The sequence below is a fragment of the Oncorhynchus mykiss genome, chromosome 9 (assembly GCF_013265735.2).
Source record: "Oncorhynchus mykiss isolate Arlee chromosome 9, USDA_OmykA_1.1, whole genome shotgun sequence".
Lineage (NCBI taxonomy): Eukaryota > Metazoa > Chordata > Actinopteri > Salmoniformes > Salmonidae > Oncorhynchus > Oncorhynchus mykiss.
The window spans coordinates 31,892,370-31,909,487 of NC_048573.1; the positions used below are offsets into that span (position 1 = coordinate 31,892,370).

A 17,118-nucleotide genomic window follows, 5' to 3' on the forward strand; every position below is an offset into this window, starting at 1 on the left:
CACCATTTTATATTCTCATGATGCCATCTATTTTGTGAAATGTTCCAGTCCCTCCTGCAGCAAAGCACCCCCACAACATGACGCTGCCACCCCCGTGCTTCACGGTTGGGATGGTGTTCTTCGGCTTGCAAGCCTCCCCCTTTTTCCTCCAAACATAACAATGGTCATAATGGCCAAACAGTTATAGTCATGTTTCATTAGACCAGAGGACATTTCTCCAAAAAGTATGATCTTTGTCCCCATGTGCAGTTGCAAACCGTAGTCTGGCTTTTTTAATGGCGGTTTTGGAGCTTCTTCCTTGCAGAGCGGTATGACGGCTGCGTGGTCCCATGGTGTTTATACTTGTATACTATTTTTTGTACAGGTACCTTCAGACGTTTGGAAATTGCTCCCAAGGATGAACCAGACTTGTGGAGGTCTACAATTTGTTTCTGAGGTCTTGGCTAATTTCTTTTGATTTTCCCATGATGTCAAGCAAAGAGGACTGAGTTTGAAGTTAGGCCTTGAAATACATCCACAGGTACACCTCCAATTGACTCAAATTATGTCAATTAGCCTATCAGAAGCTTCTAAAGCCATGACATCACTTTCTGGAATTTTACAAGCTGTTTAAAGCCACAGTCAACTTAGTGTACGTAAACTTCTGACCTACTGGAAGAGTGAATTATAAGTGAAATAATCTGTCAGTAAACATCTGTTGGAAAAGTTACTTGTGTCATGCACAAAGTAGATGTCCTAACCGACTTGCCAAAACTATAGTTTGTTAACAAGAAATGTGTGGAGTGGTTGAAAAACAAGTTTTAATGACTCCAAACTAAGTGTATGTAAATTTCTGACTTCAGCTGTATGTGTTGGCATTGGCATGTGTTGGCAGCACACACACACACACACACACACACACACACACACACTCTCTCTCTCTCTCTCTCTCTCTCTCTCTCTCTCTCTCTCTCGCTCTCTCTCTCTCTCTCTCTCTCTCTCTGTGCCAGTGAGTCATCCGTGTTGTGACAAGATGTGATTTGGCACCTGAGAGACTGAGAGACAAAGGATGGGGCTGGCTAGATGTTTATTTGGCCATACTGGGACACAAACACGCACGTATGCACGCACACACATACACACAAAAAAAATGGTGCATGTGTGATACAGGCCTAGATGTTGACTGACATGTTTGCTGGTGTTGTTCTCATAACATAACGTTTTGCATTCAGCTCATGTCGTGCTGAATTCTCCCCTGATAAGGTATCAAGCTATTAAATTCGTGCAGGTGCATACATCGTTAAAACGGCAGGGGATTACCAGCCCAACTGAAGAATTAGGTAAACAAAGGGCACACACACACTGTTGGATGCACAACACTTATCTGTTTCCACTAGATAGCACAGCCACAAAGTCAAATTGTTTAAGCCTATATTGTAAAAAATTATGAAAACAAAAATGTGTTTATTTTCAAGGTTAAGGTTAGGTTTAAAATCACAATTTTTAAGAAAAGGAATTGTAGAAGTGGGCAGGGTTTATTAATTACCTTGGGGCCGCGGTAACCAGTGAGGAACCTTTTTATCCGTTGCCCAAGAGAGGAAGAGAGGGGCCAGACTTGGCGGATAATCCATCTCCCTCCAGCAGGTGGTGTTTTTTCATTGTTTCGCCAAACATACAAGACATACTTTTTTTATGGAGGTCAATGAGAAATTGTAGAATTTTGTCAAAAACAAAAATGTATGGCGTATTTGCTACGTGGTTTATATAATTGAATAGAAGTTTTGTAATGCTTAAGTTGTTAGGAGGGTATTCATGTAAGTAGGACACTTGGGAGTTGATAAAATATTGAACTTGGCCTTTACTACTATTGCCCTTAGAAACATATTGAATAATAACACATTCATGAATGGCAAAAAAGACAGTGAAAAAATCATAAGGAATAAGGTTTTGAAGTGTCTGTCCTATATCTAGGAGATTTCCTGAGCGTTCTTTATTTATATATAATTTCAGCAAAAGAAGAAACGTCCCTTTTTCAGGACCCTGTCTTTGAATAAATCCAAATAACTTCACAGATCTTCATTGTAAAGGGTTTAAACACTGTTTCCCATGCTTGTTCAATGAACCATAAACAATTAATGAACAGGCACCTGTGAAACGGTCATTAAAACACTAACAGCTTACAGACGGTAGACAATGAATGTCACAGTTATGAAAACTTAGGCCTCTTTAGTGTCCTTTCTAATGACACCAAAAGAAAGATGCCCAGGGTCCCTGCTCATCTGCGTGAACGTGCCTTAGGCATGCTGCAAGAAGGCATGAGGAATGCAGATGTGGCCAGGGCAATAAATTGCAATGCCCATTCTGTGAGACGCCTAAGACAGTGCTACAGGGAGACAAGACGGACAGCTGATCGTCCTCGCAGTAGATGACTACGTGTAATAGCACGTGTTCAGAGGATCGGTACATCCTAACATCACACCTGCGGGACAGGTACAGGATGGCAACAACAACTGCCCGAGTTACACTAGGAACGTACAATCCTTCCATCAGTGCTCAGACTGTCACCATATGCTGAGAGAGGCTGGACTGAGGGCTTGTAGGCCTGTTTTAAGGCAGGTCCTCACCAGACATCACCGGCAATAACGTTGCTGAAGGGCATAAACCAACCGTCGCCGGACCATACAGGACTGGCAGAAAGTGCTCTTCACTGATGAGTCACAGTTTTGTCTCACCAGGGGTGGTGGTCGGATTTGCATTTATCGTCGAAGTAATGAGCGTTATACCACAGGTACACCTCCAATTGACTCAAATTATGTCAATTAGCCTATCAGAAGCTTCTAAAGCCATGACATAACTTTCTGGAATTTTCCAAACTGTTTAAAAACACAGTCAACTTAGTGTATGTAAGCTTCTGAACCACTGGAATTGTGATACAGTGAATTAAAAGTGAAATTATCTGTCTGTAGATAATTGTTGGAAAAATTACTTGTGTCATGCGCAAAGTAGATGTCCTAACCGACTTGCCAAAACTATAGTCTGTTAACAAGAAATTTGTGGAGTAGTTGAAAAATGAGTTTTAATGACTCCAATATAAGTGTATGTAAACTTCTGACTTCAACTCTTTATACACAGTGCATTCGGAAAGTATTTAGACCCCTTGACTTTTTCTACATTTTGTTACGTTACAGCCTTATTCTAAAATGTATTCAATTGTTTTTTTCCCCTCATCAATCTACACACAATACCCTATAATGACAAATCAAAAACACCAATCTCAACGTCAACAGTGAAGAGGCGACTCCGGGATGCTGGTTCCTCTGTCCAGTGTCTGTGTTCTTTAGCCTATCTTAATCTTTTCTTTTTATTGGCCAGTCTGAGATATGGCTTTTTCTTTGCAACTCTGCCTAGAAGGCTAGCATCTCGGAGTCGCATCTTCACTGTTGACGTTGAGACTGGTGTTTTGCGGGTACTATTTAATGAAGCCAGTTGAGGACTTGTGAGTCATCTGTTTCTCAAACTAGTGTCGTGGAAATTTCCTGTATTACCATATCTTGACAGAGCAAACCACACACAAGTCAGAGTTATCAGAGTTATCAGAGTTATCATAAAGTCGATCTGTAATTATATGAGCTCCATCACATCACTGTGACTCTCAGATCAATTCAGTGTCTATAAATGAATTCTCTTAGAGTGCTTACATATTTGCAACTGAGACCCTTTATAGCAAAGACACACATAGCCAGACAGCATTGGCTATGTTTTTCACTGAAATTGTCCACATCATCCTATCTGTTTGTTTTGTCTTGTTCATTTTAAAGATGATAATACATCAATAACAATTAAAAAACGTATGTTTTTTTCATTGTATTATCTAAACCAGATCTATTGTGTTATATTCTCCTACATTCAATTCACATTTACACAAACTTCAGTGTGTTTTCCTTCAAATTAAACCAAGAATATGCATATCCTTGGTCCTTGGCCTGAGATACAGGCAGTTAGATTTGGGTATGTCTTCAGGCAGAAATTGAAAAAAGTGGGGAGGTTTTAATGAGCTGAAATAATAGATCACAGAGATTTTACATATGTACAAAAGCTTATTTTGCAAAAATGTTGTGTACAAATGTATTTGTATCTGTCTTGTGAGCATTTCTCCTTAGCAAAACGTAACGTATCGTTTCAAAATGTGAAATGTAAAGCACCAGTCAAAAGTTTGGACACACCTACTAATTCCAGAGTTTTTCTTTATTTTTACTATTTTCTACATTGTATTTTATATTTGAGATTCTTCAAAGTAACCACCCTTTGCCTTGCTGACACCTTTGCACACTCTTGGTATAGTCAAAATAAAGAAAAACCCTTGAATGAGTAGGTGTGTCCAAACTATTGACTGGTACTGTATGTATATACAGTGCCTTGCAAAAGTATTCGGCCCCCTTGAACTTTGCGACCTTTTGCCACATTTCAGGCTTCAAACATAAAGATATAAAACTGTATTTTTTTGTGAAGAATCAACAACAAGTGGGACACAATCATGAAGTGGAACGACATTTATTGGATATTTCAAACTTTTTTAACAAATTCAAAAACTGAAAAATTGGGCGTGCAAAATTATTCAGCCCCCTTAAGTTAATACTTTGTAGCGCCACCTTTTGCTGCAATTACAGCTGTAAGTCGCTTGGGGTATGTCTCTATCAGTTTTGCACATCGAGAGACTGACATTTTTTCCCATTCCTCCTTTCAAAACAGCTCGAGCTCAGTGAGGTTGGATGGAGAGCATTTGTGAACAGCAGTTTTCAGTTCTTTCCACAGATTCTCGATTGGATTCAGGTCTGGACTTTGACTTGGCCATTCTAACACCTGGATATGTTTATTTTTGAACCATTCCATTGTAGATTTTGCTTTATGTTTTGGATCATTGTCTTGTTGGAAGACAAATCTCCGTCCCAGTCTCAGGTCTTTTGCAGACTCCATCAGGTTTTCTTCCAGAATGGTCCTGTATTTGGCTCCATCCATCTTCCCATCAATTTTAACCATCTTCCCTGTCCCTGCTGAAGAAAAGCAGGCCCAAACTATGATGCTGCCACCACCATGCTTGACAGTGGGGATGGTGTGTTCAGCTGTGTTGCTTTTACGCCAAACATAACGTTTTGCATTGTTGCCAAAAAGTTACATTTTGGTTTCATCTGACCAGAGCACCTTCTTCCACATGTTTGGTGTGTCTCCCAGGTGGCTTGTGGCAAACTTTAAACAACACTTTTTATGGATATCTTTAAGAAATGGCTTTCTTCTTGCCACTCTTCCATAAAGGCCAGATTTGTGCAATATACGACTGATTGTTGTCCTATGGACAGAGTCTCCCACCTCAGCTGTAGATCTCTGCAGTTCATCCAGAGTGATCATGGGCCTCTTGGCTGCATCTCTGATCAGTCTTCTCCTTGTATGAGCTGAAAGTTTAGAGGGACGGCCAGGTCTTGGTAGATTTGCAGTGGTCTGATACTCCTTCCATTTCAATATTATCGCTTGCACAGTGCTCCTTGGGATGTTTAAAGCTTGGGAAATCTTTTTGTATCCAAATCTGGCTTTAAACTTCTTCACAACAGTATCTCGGATCTGCCTGGTGTGTTCCTTGTTCTTCATGATGCTCTCTGCGCTTTTAACGGACCTCTGAGACTATCACAGTGCAGGTGCATTTATACGGAGACTTGATTACACACAGGTGGATTGTATTTATCATCATTAGTCATTTAGGTCAACATTGGATCATTCAGAGATCCTCACTGAACTTCTGGAGAGAGTTTGCTGCACTGAAAGTAAAGGGGCTGAATAATTTTGCACGCCCAATTTTTCAGTTTTTGATTTGTTAAAAAAGTTTGAAATATCCAATAAATGTCGTTCCACTTCATGATTGTGTCCCACTTGTTGTTGATTCTTCACAAAAAAATACTGTTTTATATCTTTATGTTTGAAGCCTGAAATGTGGCAAAAGGTCGCAAAGTTCAAGGGGGCCGAATACTTTCGCAAGGCACTGTATATATGTTTATTTTTACACATATTTAACCTGTTAACTTTGTTGGCACAAAACTGCTTCCATAATTTCATGAATTTGTATGGGTTACCTTCAGATGAGTCCCATGACACTTGAAGAACACCATTGTGTTCGTGAGAGTCTCCACTTTGTATTTTTGAGATGTCTCATGGTTTTATAAAAACTGCTGTAGCTCGGCCACCTTCCACCGCAGATGCGAAAGGGTGACATAAGCGGATGCCATGGATTAAGACGCAGCCCATTCAAACTGATATGTCTAGATTAAACTGACAGATTTGTGACTTAGATTGAAGTACGGATGCGTCAATAGACTCTTAATTAGGTCTATGTATCCTGTCAGCCGAGACACCTGTCGACGACTTCCGGTGAAAGAAAAAAAAAGCTTCATTTCTTGTTAATCTAACTGTATTGTCCGATTTACAATAGGCTTTACAGTGAAAGCATGCCATGCAATTGTTTGAGGACGATGCCCCACATCAATACAATTTTCAACCAGCTTCGTAAAATCACAAATAGCGATTAAATATTCACTTTTTAAAAATCTTCTTCTGATTTGCCATCCCAAGGGTCCCAGCTACAACATGCATGGTTGTTTTGTCAGATAAAATCCTTCTTTATATCCCAAAAAGTCTGTTGAGTCGGCGCCATCGATTTGAGTAATCCACTCATTCAACCTGCAGAGAAAGGAATCCAAAAAGCTACCACTAAACTCGGTTTCAACAAGTTAAACTGCATTTTTATCTAGTCCTCAGATACCCTAAAATGTAATTAAACTAGAAACTATTAACTATTAAACTATTTCATACGGAAAGAAGTATGTTCAATAGAAAAGTAAAATTAGCAAGTGTGCGTCCTCTTTGTCGCACACGCACACAGACTGATTTCCAACTGAGTCCCAGTACCAAAACTCAAAATTCGTACTCGTTTGGGAAGAAACAAGCTTTTCTGTGGATTTTCTCCCACCATATCAATTGTGTTGTAGTCTCATACATTACTTTAACATTTATACAGACTTCAAAGTGTTTTCTATCCAATGGTACCAATTATATGCATATCCTGGCTTCTGGGCCTGAGTAACAGGCAGTTTACTTTGGGCATGTCAGTCAGACAAACGGAAGGCTCATGGTGCAAGCCGAGGGGCCCCAGGAATAGACACACACTGGCATAAATTCACACCGATGATCCTCGAGAGCAGTAGGCCTGAATCTGAAAACATGATGTGTGTTGAATTATTGATTTTAAATAATGTGATTAATGCAATGACTGTATTCCTAAATATCATGGTTAGTCTACATATTAATTTCATAAATATTTGTACAAAAAGTGCACCTATCAATTACTCATGAAGTTCAAATAGTGTGTGTTGTTATATTTAAAGGTGTTAAGTTCTAATGAATTGGAATTAATTCAAGGAAATGGTTGCTTTTTCTTTAAACTCTGGGATTTAAGGATATATGGCAGAACAGCACTGTAATCATTTAGGCTATATTTAGGATAAATCAAATGCACTTAACTTCCAGAGCAAATAACAGGGGGCTGCAGAAGAGAGGTACATTTATCGATAAAATAATTATTACCAACTAAATCCCTCCTCCCGTGAAACGTTCACATCGACTGGCTCCTCCAATACAGAGAAAAGGAGTGAAACACCTATGTCACAGACTCACTCATTGACCAAGCGGTCCATATACATTTGTATAATTCTTTCCGGATAGTGAACGGTGAGGACCACTGAAGGAACCGGAAGAGAGAGAGGGAAAGAGCGAGATAAAGAAAGAGAAAGATGAACAGACGGTATTTGGAAAACTCTCCTGCCCAGACTGACCCCAGAATGCCCAGAAAACCAGTGCTCGCTCGTAATGAGATGCTGAGCACCGCTCTTTGCAAACCGGCTGCTGTTTCTCCAGGGGCAGACTCTCGGTGAAGAAAACTCTAGATGGGCGTTTTTACCGTCTCTGTTGATTCTCAAGAATCCACGGTTGGATATTTTCGAAATGAAGAGAATGAAAAATGTGAGGATCGAGAAGTGTTGTAGTGTGTATCCGCAGCCTCCTCAACCGCAACAGTCAAGTCCACTGAACGCAGTGATTCAGTGATTGAGTATTTATTTTCATGATAAATACGAAAAAGGATTTACATTTTGATATTAGGACTTCCCAACTTTGCCGTGTTTCGTTGTCTGTTTTGCAGTCTCTGTCTGTGAAACACAGATCTCAGGATGCATCAACTCCGTGGAAAAAGCGACTTGAGATATTCCCCAGACTGAACAACAATTTACTGCTGTTTCACCCCCAACACACACATCTCTCTCCCTCTACAAGCATCTCCTCTGGGTGGGATTGCTCCCGATGCTTGCCCATTGTTTGCTTTTTGTTCTGTCTTGTCATTTGTTTGTGTGTTTCACATTATGGTATGATGATTAACATGCTTAGCTATAATAGCCAAGGAAATTATTTTAAATTGTGCATGTAAATGTGACAGTAATGCGTTTTGTAATGCAACATTCCTATGACTGAATGAAAAAGCAAGCATGGGATTATTATATGGGTCATTTTTGGGGTTGCCTTTTTCTACGACTTGGCAGATCCATCCCAACTTGATTTGTGTGTGCATGCGTGTGTGTGTGCATGCATTATTGTCTGTGTGTGGCCACTGATAACCCCTTTAGAAGGCATTAAAGACCTGTCTGTGTGTACCTGGTTTCAGTTACGCTGGAAGTCGCCACCCATGTGGCCCTCGGGAGTGGGGAGCAGGCAGCCCTGTCCACGGGAATCGGCACTCCGCAGGGCAGCCATCAGTGGCAATGTCCTCGCACTGCCGCAGCACCATGTCCCCACTGGCAGGAGTGTCCGGGTTTTCATCTGCGCCAACCCTGACGGTAAGACGGTTCTGGCCAGGGAACAAATGTGCGAGTCCTTGGATGACTCATGGAGTAACTTTTAAATTGATGACCGAATCTGCAGAAAAGTGGGTTGCTGCGTATTTTAGGCCTATATTCCTATATTACGCACAAGCAATGATAGGCCTACCCAAATCAGTGCAATTACAGACATACAGATTGATGTAGATTTCACACCGCTCATAAGGACATTTTATTCATCTAATTTCAAAGATTTATGTCAGATCTTTCCAGTTCTAGAGAAAAAAAAGGTGCATTGAACGAGGGGATATGTAGGTCTGTAATTTGTTTCCCCAATCGTAAGAGTCCATACAAATGACAGGACAGGAGAGTGACATATAACAATGCTCTACCAGCCCTATCCTTGACTAATGTATTGAGGAAAGCACAGGGTGTGATACGGAATGGTCCCCGGTTCAACTATCACAATAGCCTTGTTCAATTCACTTAGGATGCGCACCAGCGCAGTAGACAGTCACAAGCCACTCAACCAAAGAGGGTAGAACGAGATTATTCTTGTAGTATTCTAGGTGGTCTACCATTCAGTCAATGATGGTCAATAGTCAATTATAATACGTCACTTTGTTTTGAAGTGCTATTTTAGTTGTGATTCAAGTTAGTCTCAAGCAATGTCAGAGATACTTTGAGGTAGGGATACTCCATAAGGTGTGTGAGAAAACGTCAATGATGCACTAGGCTATGGGGTGGATAGGTGGGTTGTGACAGCATTGTACAACACAGAAGTAAGACTCTGGGCCATCAACCTGGTCTCAGAGCATTTCATATTATTCTGCATGTAAATCTGAGACACTCCATTTAGTATGATATGTCCCAGATATGGTATGTATTCATTTGTGGATGTCCATCACCCATTTGGTATGATATGTTATGAATTGCTATTCGTATTATATGTTACAAATTTGCAAAATATACAATATATTAATATTTGCGCAATATACAATATATCATGAATTTTCTAAACATATATTATGTGATGAATTCTAGCTAGGTGGCTAACGTTAGCTAGCTGGATAATGTTCGCTAGGCTAGGGGTTAGGGTTAAGTTTAGGAGTTGGGTTATAGGGTTAGGGGAAGGGTTAGCTAAAATGGTTAAGGTTAGGAGAAGGGTTAGCTGACATGCTAAGTAGTTGAAAAGTTGTCAGTGATGAGATTCGAACCTGCAACTTTTGGGTTGCTAGATGTTCGCGTTATACGTCAACCCATCCAGCCCGACCAAGCACCTTACTTTAAGTAAACATCTGTCTTACCTTACCATAGGTAACATACACTATGTATACAAAATCATGTAAACACCCCTTCAGTGGATTTGGCTATTTCAGCCACGCCCGTTGCTGACTGGTTTCTAAAATCGAGCACACAGCCATGCAATCTCCATAGACAAACATTGGCGGTCGAATGGCCTTAGAACTCAGTGACTTTCAACGTGGCACCGTCTTAGGATGCCACCTTTCCAACAAGTCAGTGTTGGCTGGAGTGATGTAAAGCTCGCCACCATTGGACTCTGGAGCAGTCGAAACGCATTCTCTGGAGCGATAAATTCACCAATTGGCATTCCGACGGACCAATCTGGATTTGGAGATTGCTAGGAGAATGCTACCTGCCCCCATTGCATAGTGCCAACTGCAAAGTTAGGTGGAAGAGGAATAATGGTCTGGGACTGTTTTTCATGGTTCGGGCTAGGCCCTTTAGTTCCAGTGAAGGAAAATCTTAACGCTACAATATTCAATGACATTCTAGACAATTCTGTGCCTCTAACTTTGAGGCAACAGTTTGGAGACGGCCGTTTCCTGTTTCAGCATGACAATGCCCCCATGCACAAAGCGAGTCCAAACAGAAATGGTTTGTTGAGATCTGTGTTGAAGAACCTGACTGGCCTGCACAGAACCATGACCTCAACCCCATCGAACACCTTTGAGATGAATTGGAATGTTGACTGCGAGCCAGGATTAAGTGCCTGACCTCACTAATTCTCTTGTGGCTGATTGGAAATGTTCCAACAGCAATGTTCCAACATCTAGTGGAAAACTTTCCCAGAAGAGTGGAGGCTCTTTTAGCAGCAAAGGGGAGACCAACTCCATATTAATGCCCATGATTTTGGAATGAGATTTTTGATGAGCAGGTGTACACATACTTATGGCCATGTAGTGTATCATACTAATTTCAGTTTCCCAGATTTACATTTACAACGTTATGTCTAGACTATGAGACCAGGCAGAGGCTACAGGGCTGCTGAAGGCAGTTTAAGTCTACAGCCACCCTGGTGCACATAATCCTCAGTCTTCTTGAACCTCAAATAATTACTCCAGTCAAAAGCAACGGATCTTTATGCTGGAGTCAAAGTGTTCTGCAGTGCGTTGCAGTAGGTCGAGAAGCTGAGGTGTGACAGCGAGTTTGAAGCCATTTGGGAACAGTACAGTGCCAGCTGGCACTGAAGCGCCACCAGCTCCCAGAAAACAACGACCTTATGGAAGTACAAATCTCCAGCAATACCTGGTGAACAGTACAGTAGGTCAGCAGGACAGAGGTGAAGACACTGAGTGTAGATTTCGTGCAAACCTGACACTTCTTGGTCAAAAGCACTTGGTATTTGAACTTTATGTTTATTGTGGTATAGCGTGATTTAAAGCAGAATTCAATACAATTCCAATGAAAGAACCCCCCAAAATTGTGCCCGCTCACCGATTTCAACTAACCCCTTAGTCACTTTATCCTGGTAACGGGTCGAGAGGTGCAGAGTTGCTCTGTTTGAATACAGTCTAGGGGAGGGGGATAAAAATAGGCAAGAGGTGTAGTGTAAGACACAAACACAGAGAGGGCAAAGATGGAGGGTGGGATTAAGGGAAAGCGGGAGAGAGGGAGGATGGCACACCCATAGACAAAAACAGAACCAATCATGCATGATTCCCCTGAAAATACAATAAATGTCAATAGAGTGATCAAATGACCTAAAATTCCTCTTATTTTGTACCGGTTTTATCCATATCCAATAGCACACATAGTAGACTTAATTTGCCACATTGCTCATAGAATCATTAGTTGTGGGGCAACATGCAAATGTTACTAGGAAGAGCATGTACAGTATCTCTAAAGATGCTTAGGAATCAGAGGTCCAATATGAATGGATGGAAAATTATGTCTTTGTATGGCTGTACATTTGACACTGTTTGAGGAAAGATATTGACACACTGTTGACAAACTGTTACCCTACAACCAAATAGTTATATCACGTTACAGCATACAGAACTAGACACTTTATTGTGAATTCCTGATACGGCTGCATGGATCTAGCCTCCACATTGAAATAAAAGAAAAGAAAGAAAGAGCTTCAGGACTTCTGATTCTGAATGAACTCCTTCAGTAATCTGTGACCAGCACCAAATGAACAGCTCCTCTTATGGACTGGAAAGTGCTGTTCCGCTATGGGCTCTAGAGGGCGCAATTCATGCACTACATTGAGTTACAGTGGATTGTCATAACCATGGCAAAGCTGGAATAAATATATGATTGCCTACACCTGGGTACCGCCAGGTGTTTTTAATATCAGGTGTCCGATCATAACTAGATGAGCTTTTGTTGTTGTCTCATACCCATTCAATTATTTTAATATTCAGACAATTAGGCTACACACTTTCTCTTGACACTTGAACCCTGCATGCAATATGACATATTATAATTTTGTTAACCTGACATGTTACAACTCTTAATTACATCTACTATGTCAGCCTTATGACTGATTACCTAAGTCTTATGACATATGGCTTAAGTAGTGTTGCCACCTCGGACCTCAGGGAAAAGTGATCTTAAAAGATCAGGCACACTAGGGAAACAAAATCACTTCAGATATAGTGTGCACTAAGGAAGAGATGATCTTTTAAATATGGTGTGCCTCATACTTTCCCAGAGATAAGTACAGTATCATAACAGTTTCACTGCGTTTTTTACTGTGTCTGGGCGTGGCTGTAGCCTATAATGCACCATACTGTTACTGCCGAGACTAGTATAGTCAAAGACCATAGACCATCTTCTCACTCTCTTATTGATGATTCTGCCTTTAAGAAGTCTCTTACCGACCACTGCAACAATGTGTCTGCCACTACTTCAAGGGGCAATCTGGGATTCAGGAGTTTTCAAGAATCAATGGTTAAATCATTAATTTCAAAGTAGAAAAATGTATGTACCTTTTAAAATGTCCCTTTAAAATGACTCATTGTTATTAGCCATTCTCCCCTCAGCAGCCTCCACTGGTATTTAGGGTATGTGCACATTAAAACATTGAAGCCGAGATGAGTTTGCTGAAAGACAAAATTCTAATTGGGGTGAACAGAGCTTTGTCACAATCGTACAATCTTGCTAATGAATCATTTGGACTTCAGGCTGGGCATTCATTTTTATTTTCAGAGCAGTGCACTGCTCAACCTGTGTGTGTGCGTGCCTGTGTGTGTGCACGTGTGTGTTTGCATAATCTGCCATGGCTACTTTTCCTGATAAATTAAAAACACCCCCTTATCTCTCCGTCACTTCCCAGACAGCTGTATGCCGAAGAAAAGGCTATGGCAATTAATCTTCTTCCCAATATCTATAGCCATTAGACGTTGTGTGTGTGCGGGTATAGGTGTTGCTACGTGTGCATGTGTATGCAAGTTTTTACTCAATAAACCTATCTACAGTTTTTAGCTCCATATTATCTCCATAGACGATGCCTTGGGTGTCTTAAAGCATTGGTGGCGTGTATGCAAGCTCGAGGGTGGTTCCCCTTGGGATACAATGCATAAAGTGATCTATTCCTCCACATACACACTATATCTATATCCATTTAAACCTGGATTTCATTTTTTTTGTAGTTTAAACATGCTTTTTAGTTAGACTATTCAAGGTCTCAAACTTTCCTCTCTGTATATATATTTTCTCTTTCACTGTCACTTTCTCTGGTTTAGATTCTCTGTTCAATCCTCTCTTCGTCTTTCCTCTGTCTCTCTCTCTGTCTATCTAGCCTTCACTTCTCTCTCATTCTCCCTCCATCCTTTCTTTTTCTCTTCCTCCTTCAGATCTGGCTATCATCGTCAATCATGTCAGAGGTTTAACTGTGAAATCTATAAAGCCAGTGAGAATGTTACAGCCTGGGCCATTTCAGGATCCAATCTTATTTAATATCTCTCTCTCTCACTCTCTGGTGTGCACTAGGGCGTCCTTTTGTCCCACCTCTCCTGAAGCCTGGTGCTAAAGCCCAATACCAGTGAGACTCTTCTCAGGCGATTTTGGCACCTTGCTGCCACTTAACTGATCTACTGTTACTGAGGGACAGATTTTCTGAGCGTAAATGAACCTGTAGACCTATTTACCTGTATCTTTCCAGAGGTAATTAAAGCATAGATACAATGAGGACCAAGATACCTTGTTTTGGTGTTGTGATTTTATGACTAGCATTAGAGTTTAAAGTGTGCTACTTTCCCTGTTGTGTTATCATGAAAGGAAAAGGCACAGGTCTCGCTTTTCCAAATAATTAATATTTCGGCCATGTTGACCTTTTATATGACAGCAAAACAAACTGCATACAATCAATTAGAAATTAGCATCAGATGCTGTTATGTGGCAAGTATATTTTGAGTGTGTATTTGTCACATGCTCCGAATACAACAAGTGTAAACCTTACTGTGAAATGCTTACTTACAAGCCCTTAAACAACAATGCAGTTCAAGTTAATAAACTTGAACTGCGTTTAATAAAATATTTACTAAATAAACTAAAGTAAAAAAAAAATTGAATCAATTAAAAAGTAACAAGAAATGTACATAACAATAATGAGGCTATATACACTGCTCAAAAAATAAAAGGAACACTAAAATAACACATCCTAGATCTGAATTAATGAAATATTCTTATTAAATACTTTTTTCTTTACATAGTTTAATGTGCTGACAACAAAATCACACACAAATTATCAATGGAAATCAAATTTATCAACCCATGGAGGTCTGGATTTGGAGTCACACTCAAAATTAAAGTGGAAAACCACACTACAGGCTGATCCAACTTTGATGTAATGTCCTTTAAAACAAGTCAAAATGAGGCTCAGTAGTGTGTGTGGCCTCCATGTGCCTGTATGACCTCCCTACACTGCCTGGGCATGCTCCTGATGAGGTGGCGGATGGTCTTCTGAGGGATCTCCTCCCAGACCTGGACTAAAGCATCCGCCAACTCCTGGACAGTCTGTGGTGCAACGTGGCTTTGGTGGATGGAGCGAGACATGATGTCCCAGATGTGCTCAATTGGATTCAGCTCTGGGGAATGGGCGGGCCAGTCCATAGCATCAATGTCTTCCTCTTGCAGGAACTGCTGACACACTCCAGCCACATGAGGTCTAGCATTGTCTTGCATTAGGAGGAACCTAGGGCCAACCGCACCAGCATATGGTCTCACAAGGGGTCTGAGGATCTCATCTCGGTACCTAATGGCAGTCAGGCTACCTCTGGCGAGCACATGGAGGGCTGTGCGGCCCCCCAAAGAAATGCCACCCCACACCATGACTGACCCACCGCCAAACCGGTCATGCTGGAGGCTGTTGCAGGCAGCAGAACGTTCTCCACGGCGTCTCCAGACTCTGTCACGTCTGTCACATGTGCTCAGTGTGAACCTGCTTTCATCTGTGAAGAGCACAGGGCGCCGTGGCGAATTTGCCAATCTTGGTGTTCTCTGGCAAATGCAAAACGTCCTGCACGGTGTTGGGTTGTAAGCACAACCCCCACCTGTGGACGTCGGGCCCTCATATAGCACCCTCATGGAGTCTGTTTCTGACCGTTTGAGCAGACACATGCACATTTGTGGCCTGGTGGCCCTGGCAGTGCTCCTCCTGCTCCTCCTTGCACAAAGGCGGAGGTAGTGGTCCTGCTGCTGGGTTGTTGCCCTCCTACAGCCTCCCCCACGTCTCCTGATGTACTGGCCTGTCTCCTGGTAGCGCCTCCATGCTCTGGACCCTATGCTGACAGACACAGCAAACCTACATGCCACAGGTCACATTGATGTGGCATTCTGGATAAACTGCACTACCTGAGCCACTTGTGTGGGTTGTAGACTCTGTCTCATGCTACCACTAGAGTGAAAGCACCGCCAGCATTCAGAAGTGACCAAAACATCAGCCAGGATGCATAGGAACTGAGAAGTGGTCTGTGGTCACTACCTGCAGAACCACTCCTTTATTGGGGGTGTCTTGCTAATTGCCTATAATTTCCACCTGTTGTCTATTCCATTTGCACAACAGCATGAGAAATGTATTGTCAATCAGTGTTGCTTCCTAAGTGGACAGTTGGATTTCACAGAAGTGTGATTGACTTGGAGTTACATTGTGTTGTTTAAGTGTTCCCTTTATTTTTTTGAGCAGTGTGTATATTACCAGGTCGCAGTTGCAAATGAGAACTTGTTCTCAACTAGCCTACCTGGTTAAATAAAGGTGAAATTATTGTTTTGTTTTTTAAATACAGGGGGTACCGGTACTGAGTCAATGTGCAGCGGTACAAGTTAGTCAAGGTAATTTATAAAGTGACTGTGCATAGATAAAACAGCGAGTACCAGCAGTGTGAAAACAAAGGGGAGGGGGGGTGGTCAATCTAAGTCCGGGTGGCCATTTGATTAGTTGTTCAGAAGTCTTATGGCTTGGGGGTAGACGCTATTAAGGAGCCTTTTGGTCCTAGACTTGGCGGTCCTGTACCGCTTGCCGGGCGGTAGCAGAGAGAACAGTCTGGACTTGGGTGACTGGACAATTTTTTGGGCCTTCCTCTGAAATGCCTAGTATATAGTTCCTGGATGTCAGGAAGCTTGGCCCCAGTGATGTACTGGGCCGGACACACACCCTCTGTAGCGCCTTATGGTCAGATGCCGAGCAGTTGCCATACCAGGCGGTGATGCAACCGGTCAGGATGCTCTCGATGGTGCAGCTGTAGAATTCTTTGAGGATCTGAGGACCTGTGGCAAATCTTAAGTCTCCTTAAAAAGTATTTCCCTCTTCACAACTGTCTTGGTGTGTTCGGACCATAAATAGTTTGTTGGTCATGAGGCCACCAAGGAACTTGAAACTCTCTACCCTATCCACTTCAGTCCCGTCAATGTTAATGGAAGCCTGTTTGGCCCTCCATTTTCTATAGTCCACAATCAGCTCCTTCGTCTTGCTCATACTGAG

General features: G+C 41.7%; 1 protein-coding gene across 1 annotated transcript in view; it reads left to right on the forward strand.

Moving 5' to 3' along the window:
- The first annotated feature begins 7,690 nt into the window (after window positions 1–7,690).
- LOC110531917 (NACHT and WD repeat domain-containing protein 2) overlaps window positions 7,691–17,118 on the forward strand; it is a 92,337-nt gene continuing 82,909 nt past the window's right edge. The window contains exons 1-2 of the mRNA XM_021615394.2: window positions 7,691–8,361; window positions 8,735–8,906. Coding sequence (XP_021471069.2) covers window positions 8,756–8,906 — 151 coding nt within the window. The 5' untranslated portion in view covers window positions 7,691–8,361; window positions 8,735–8,755. The remainder of the gene's footprint in view (window positions 8,362–8,734; window positions 8,907–17,118) is intronic.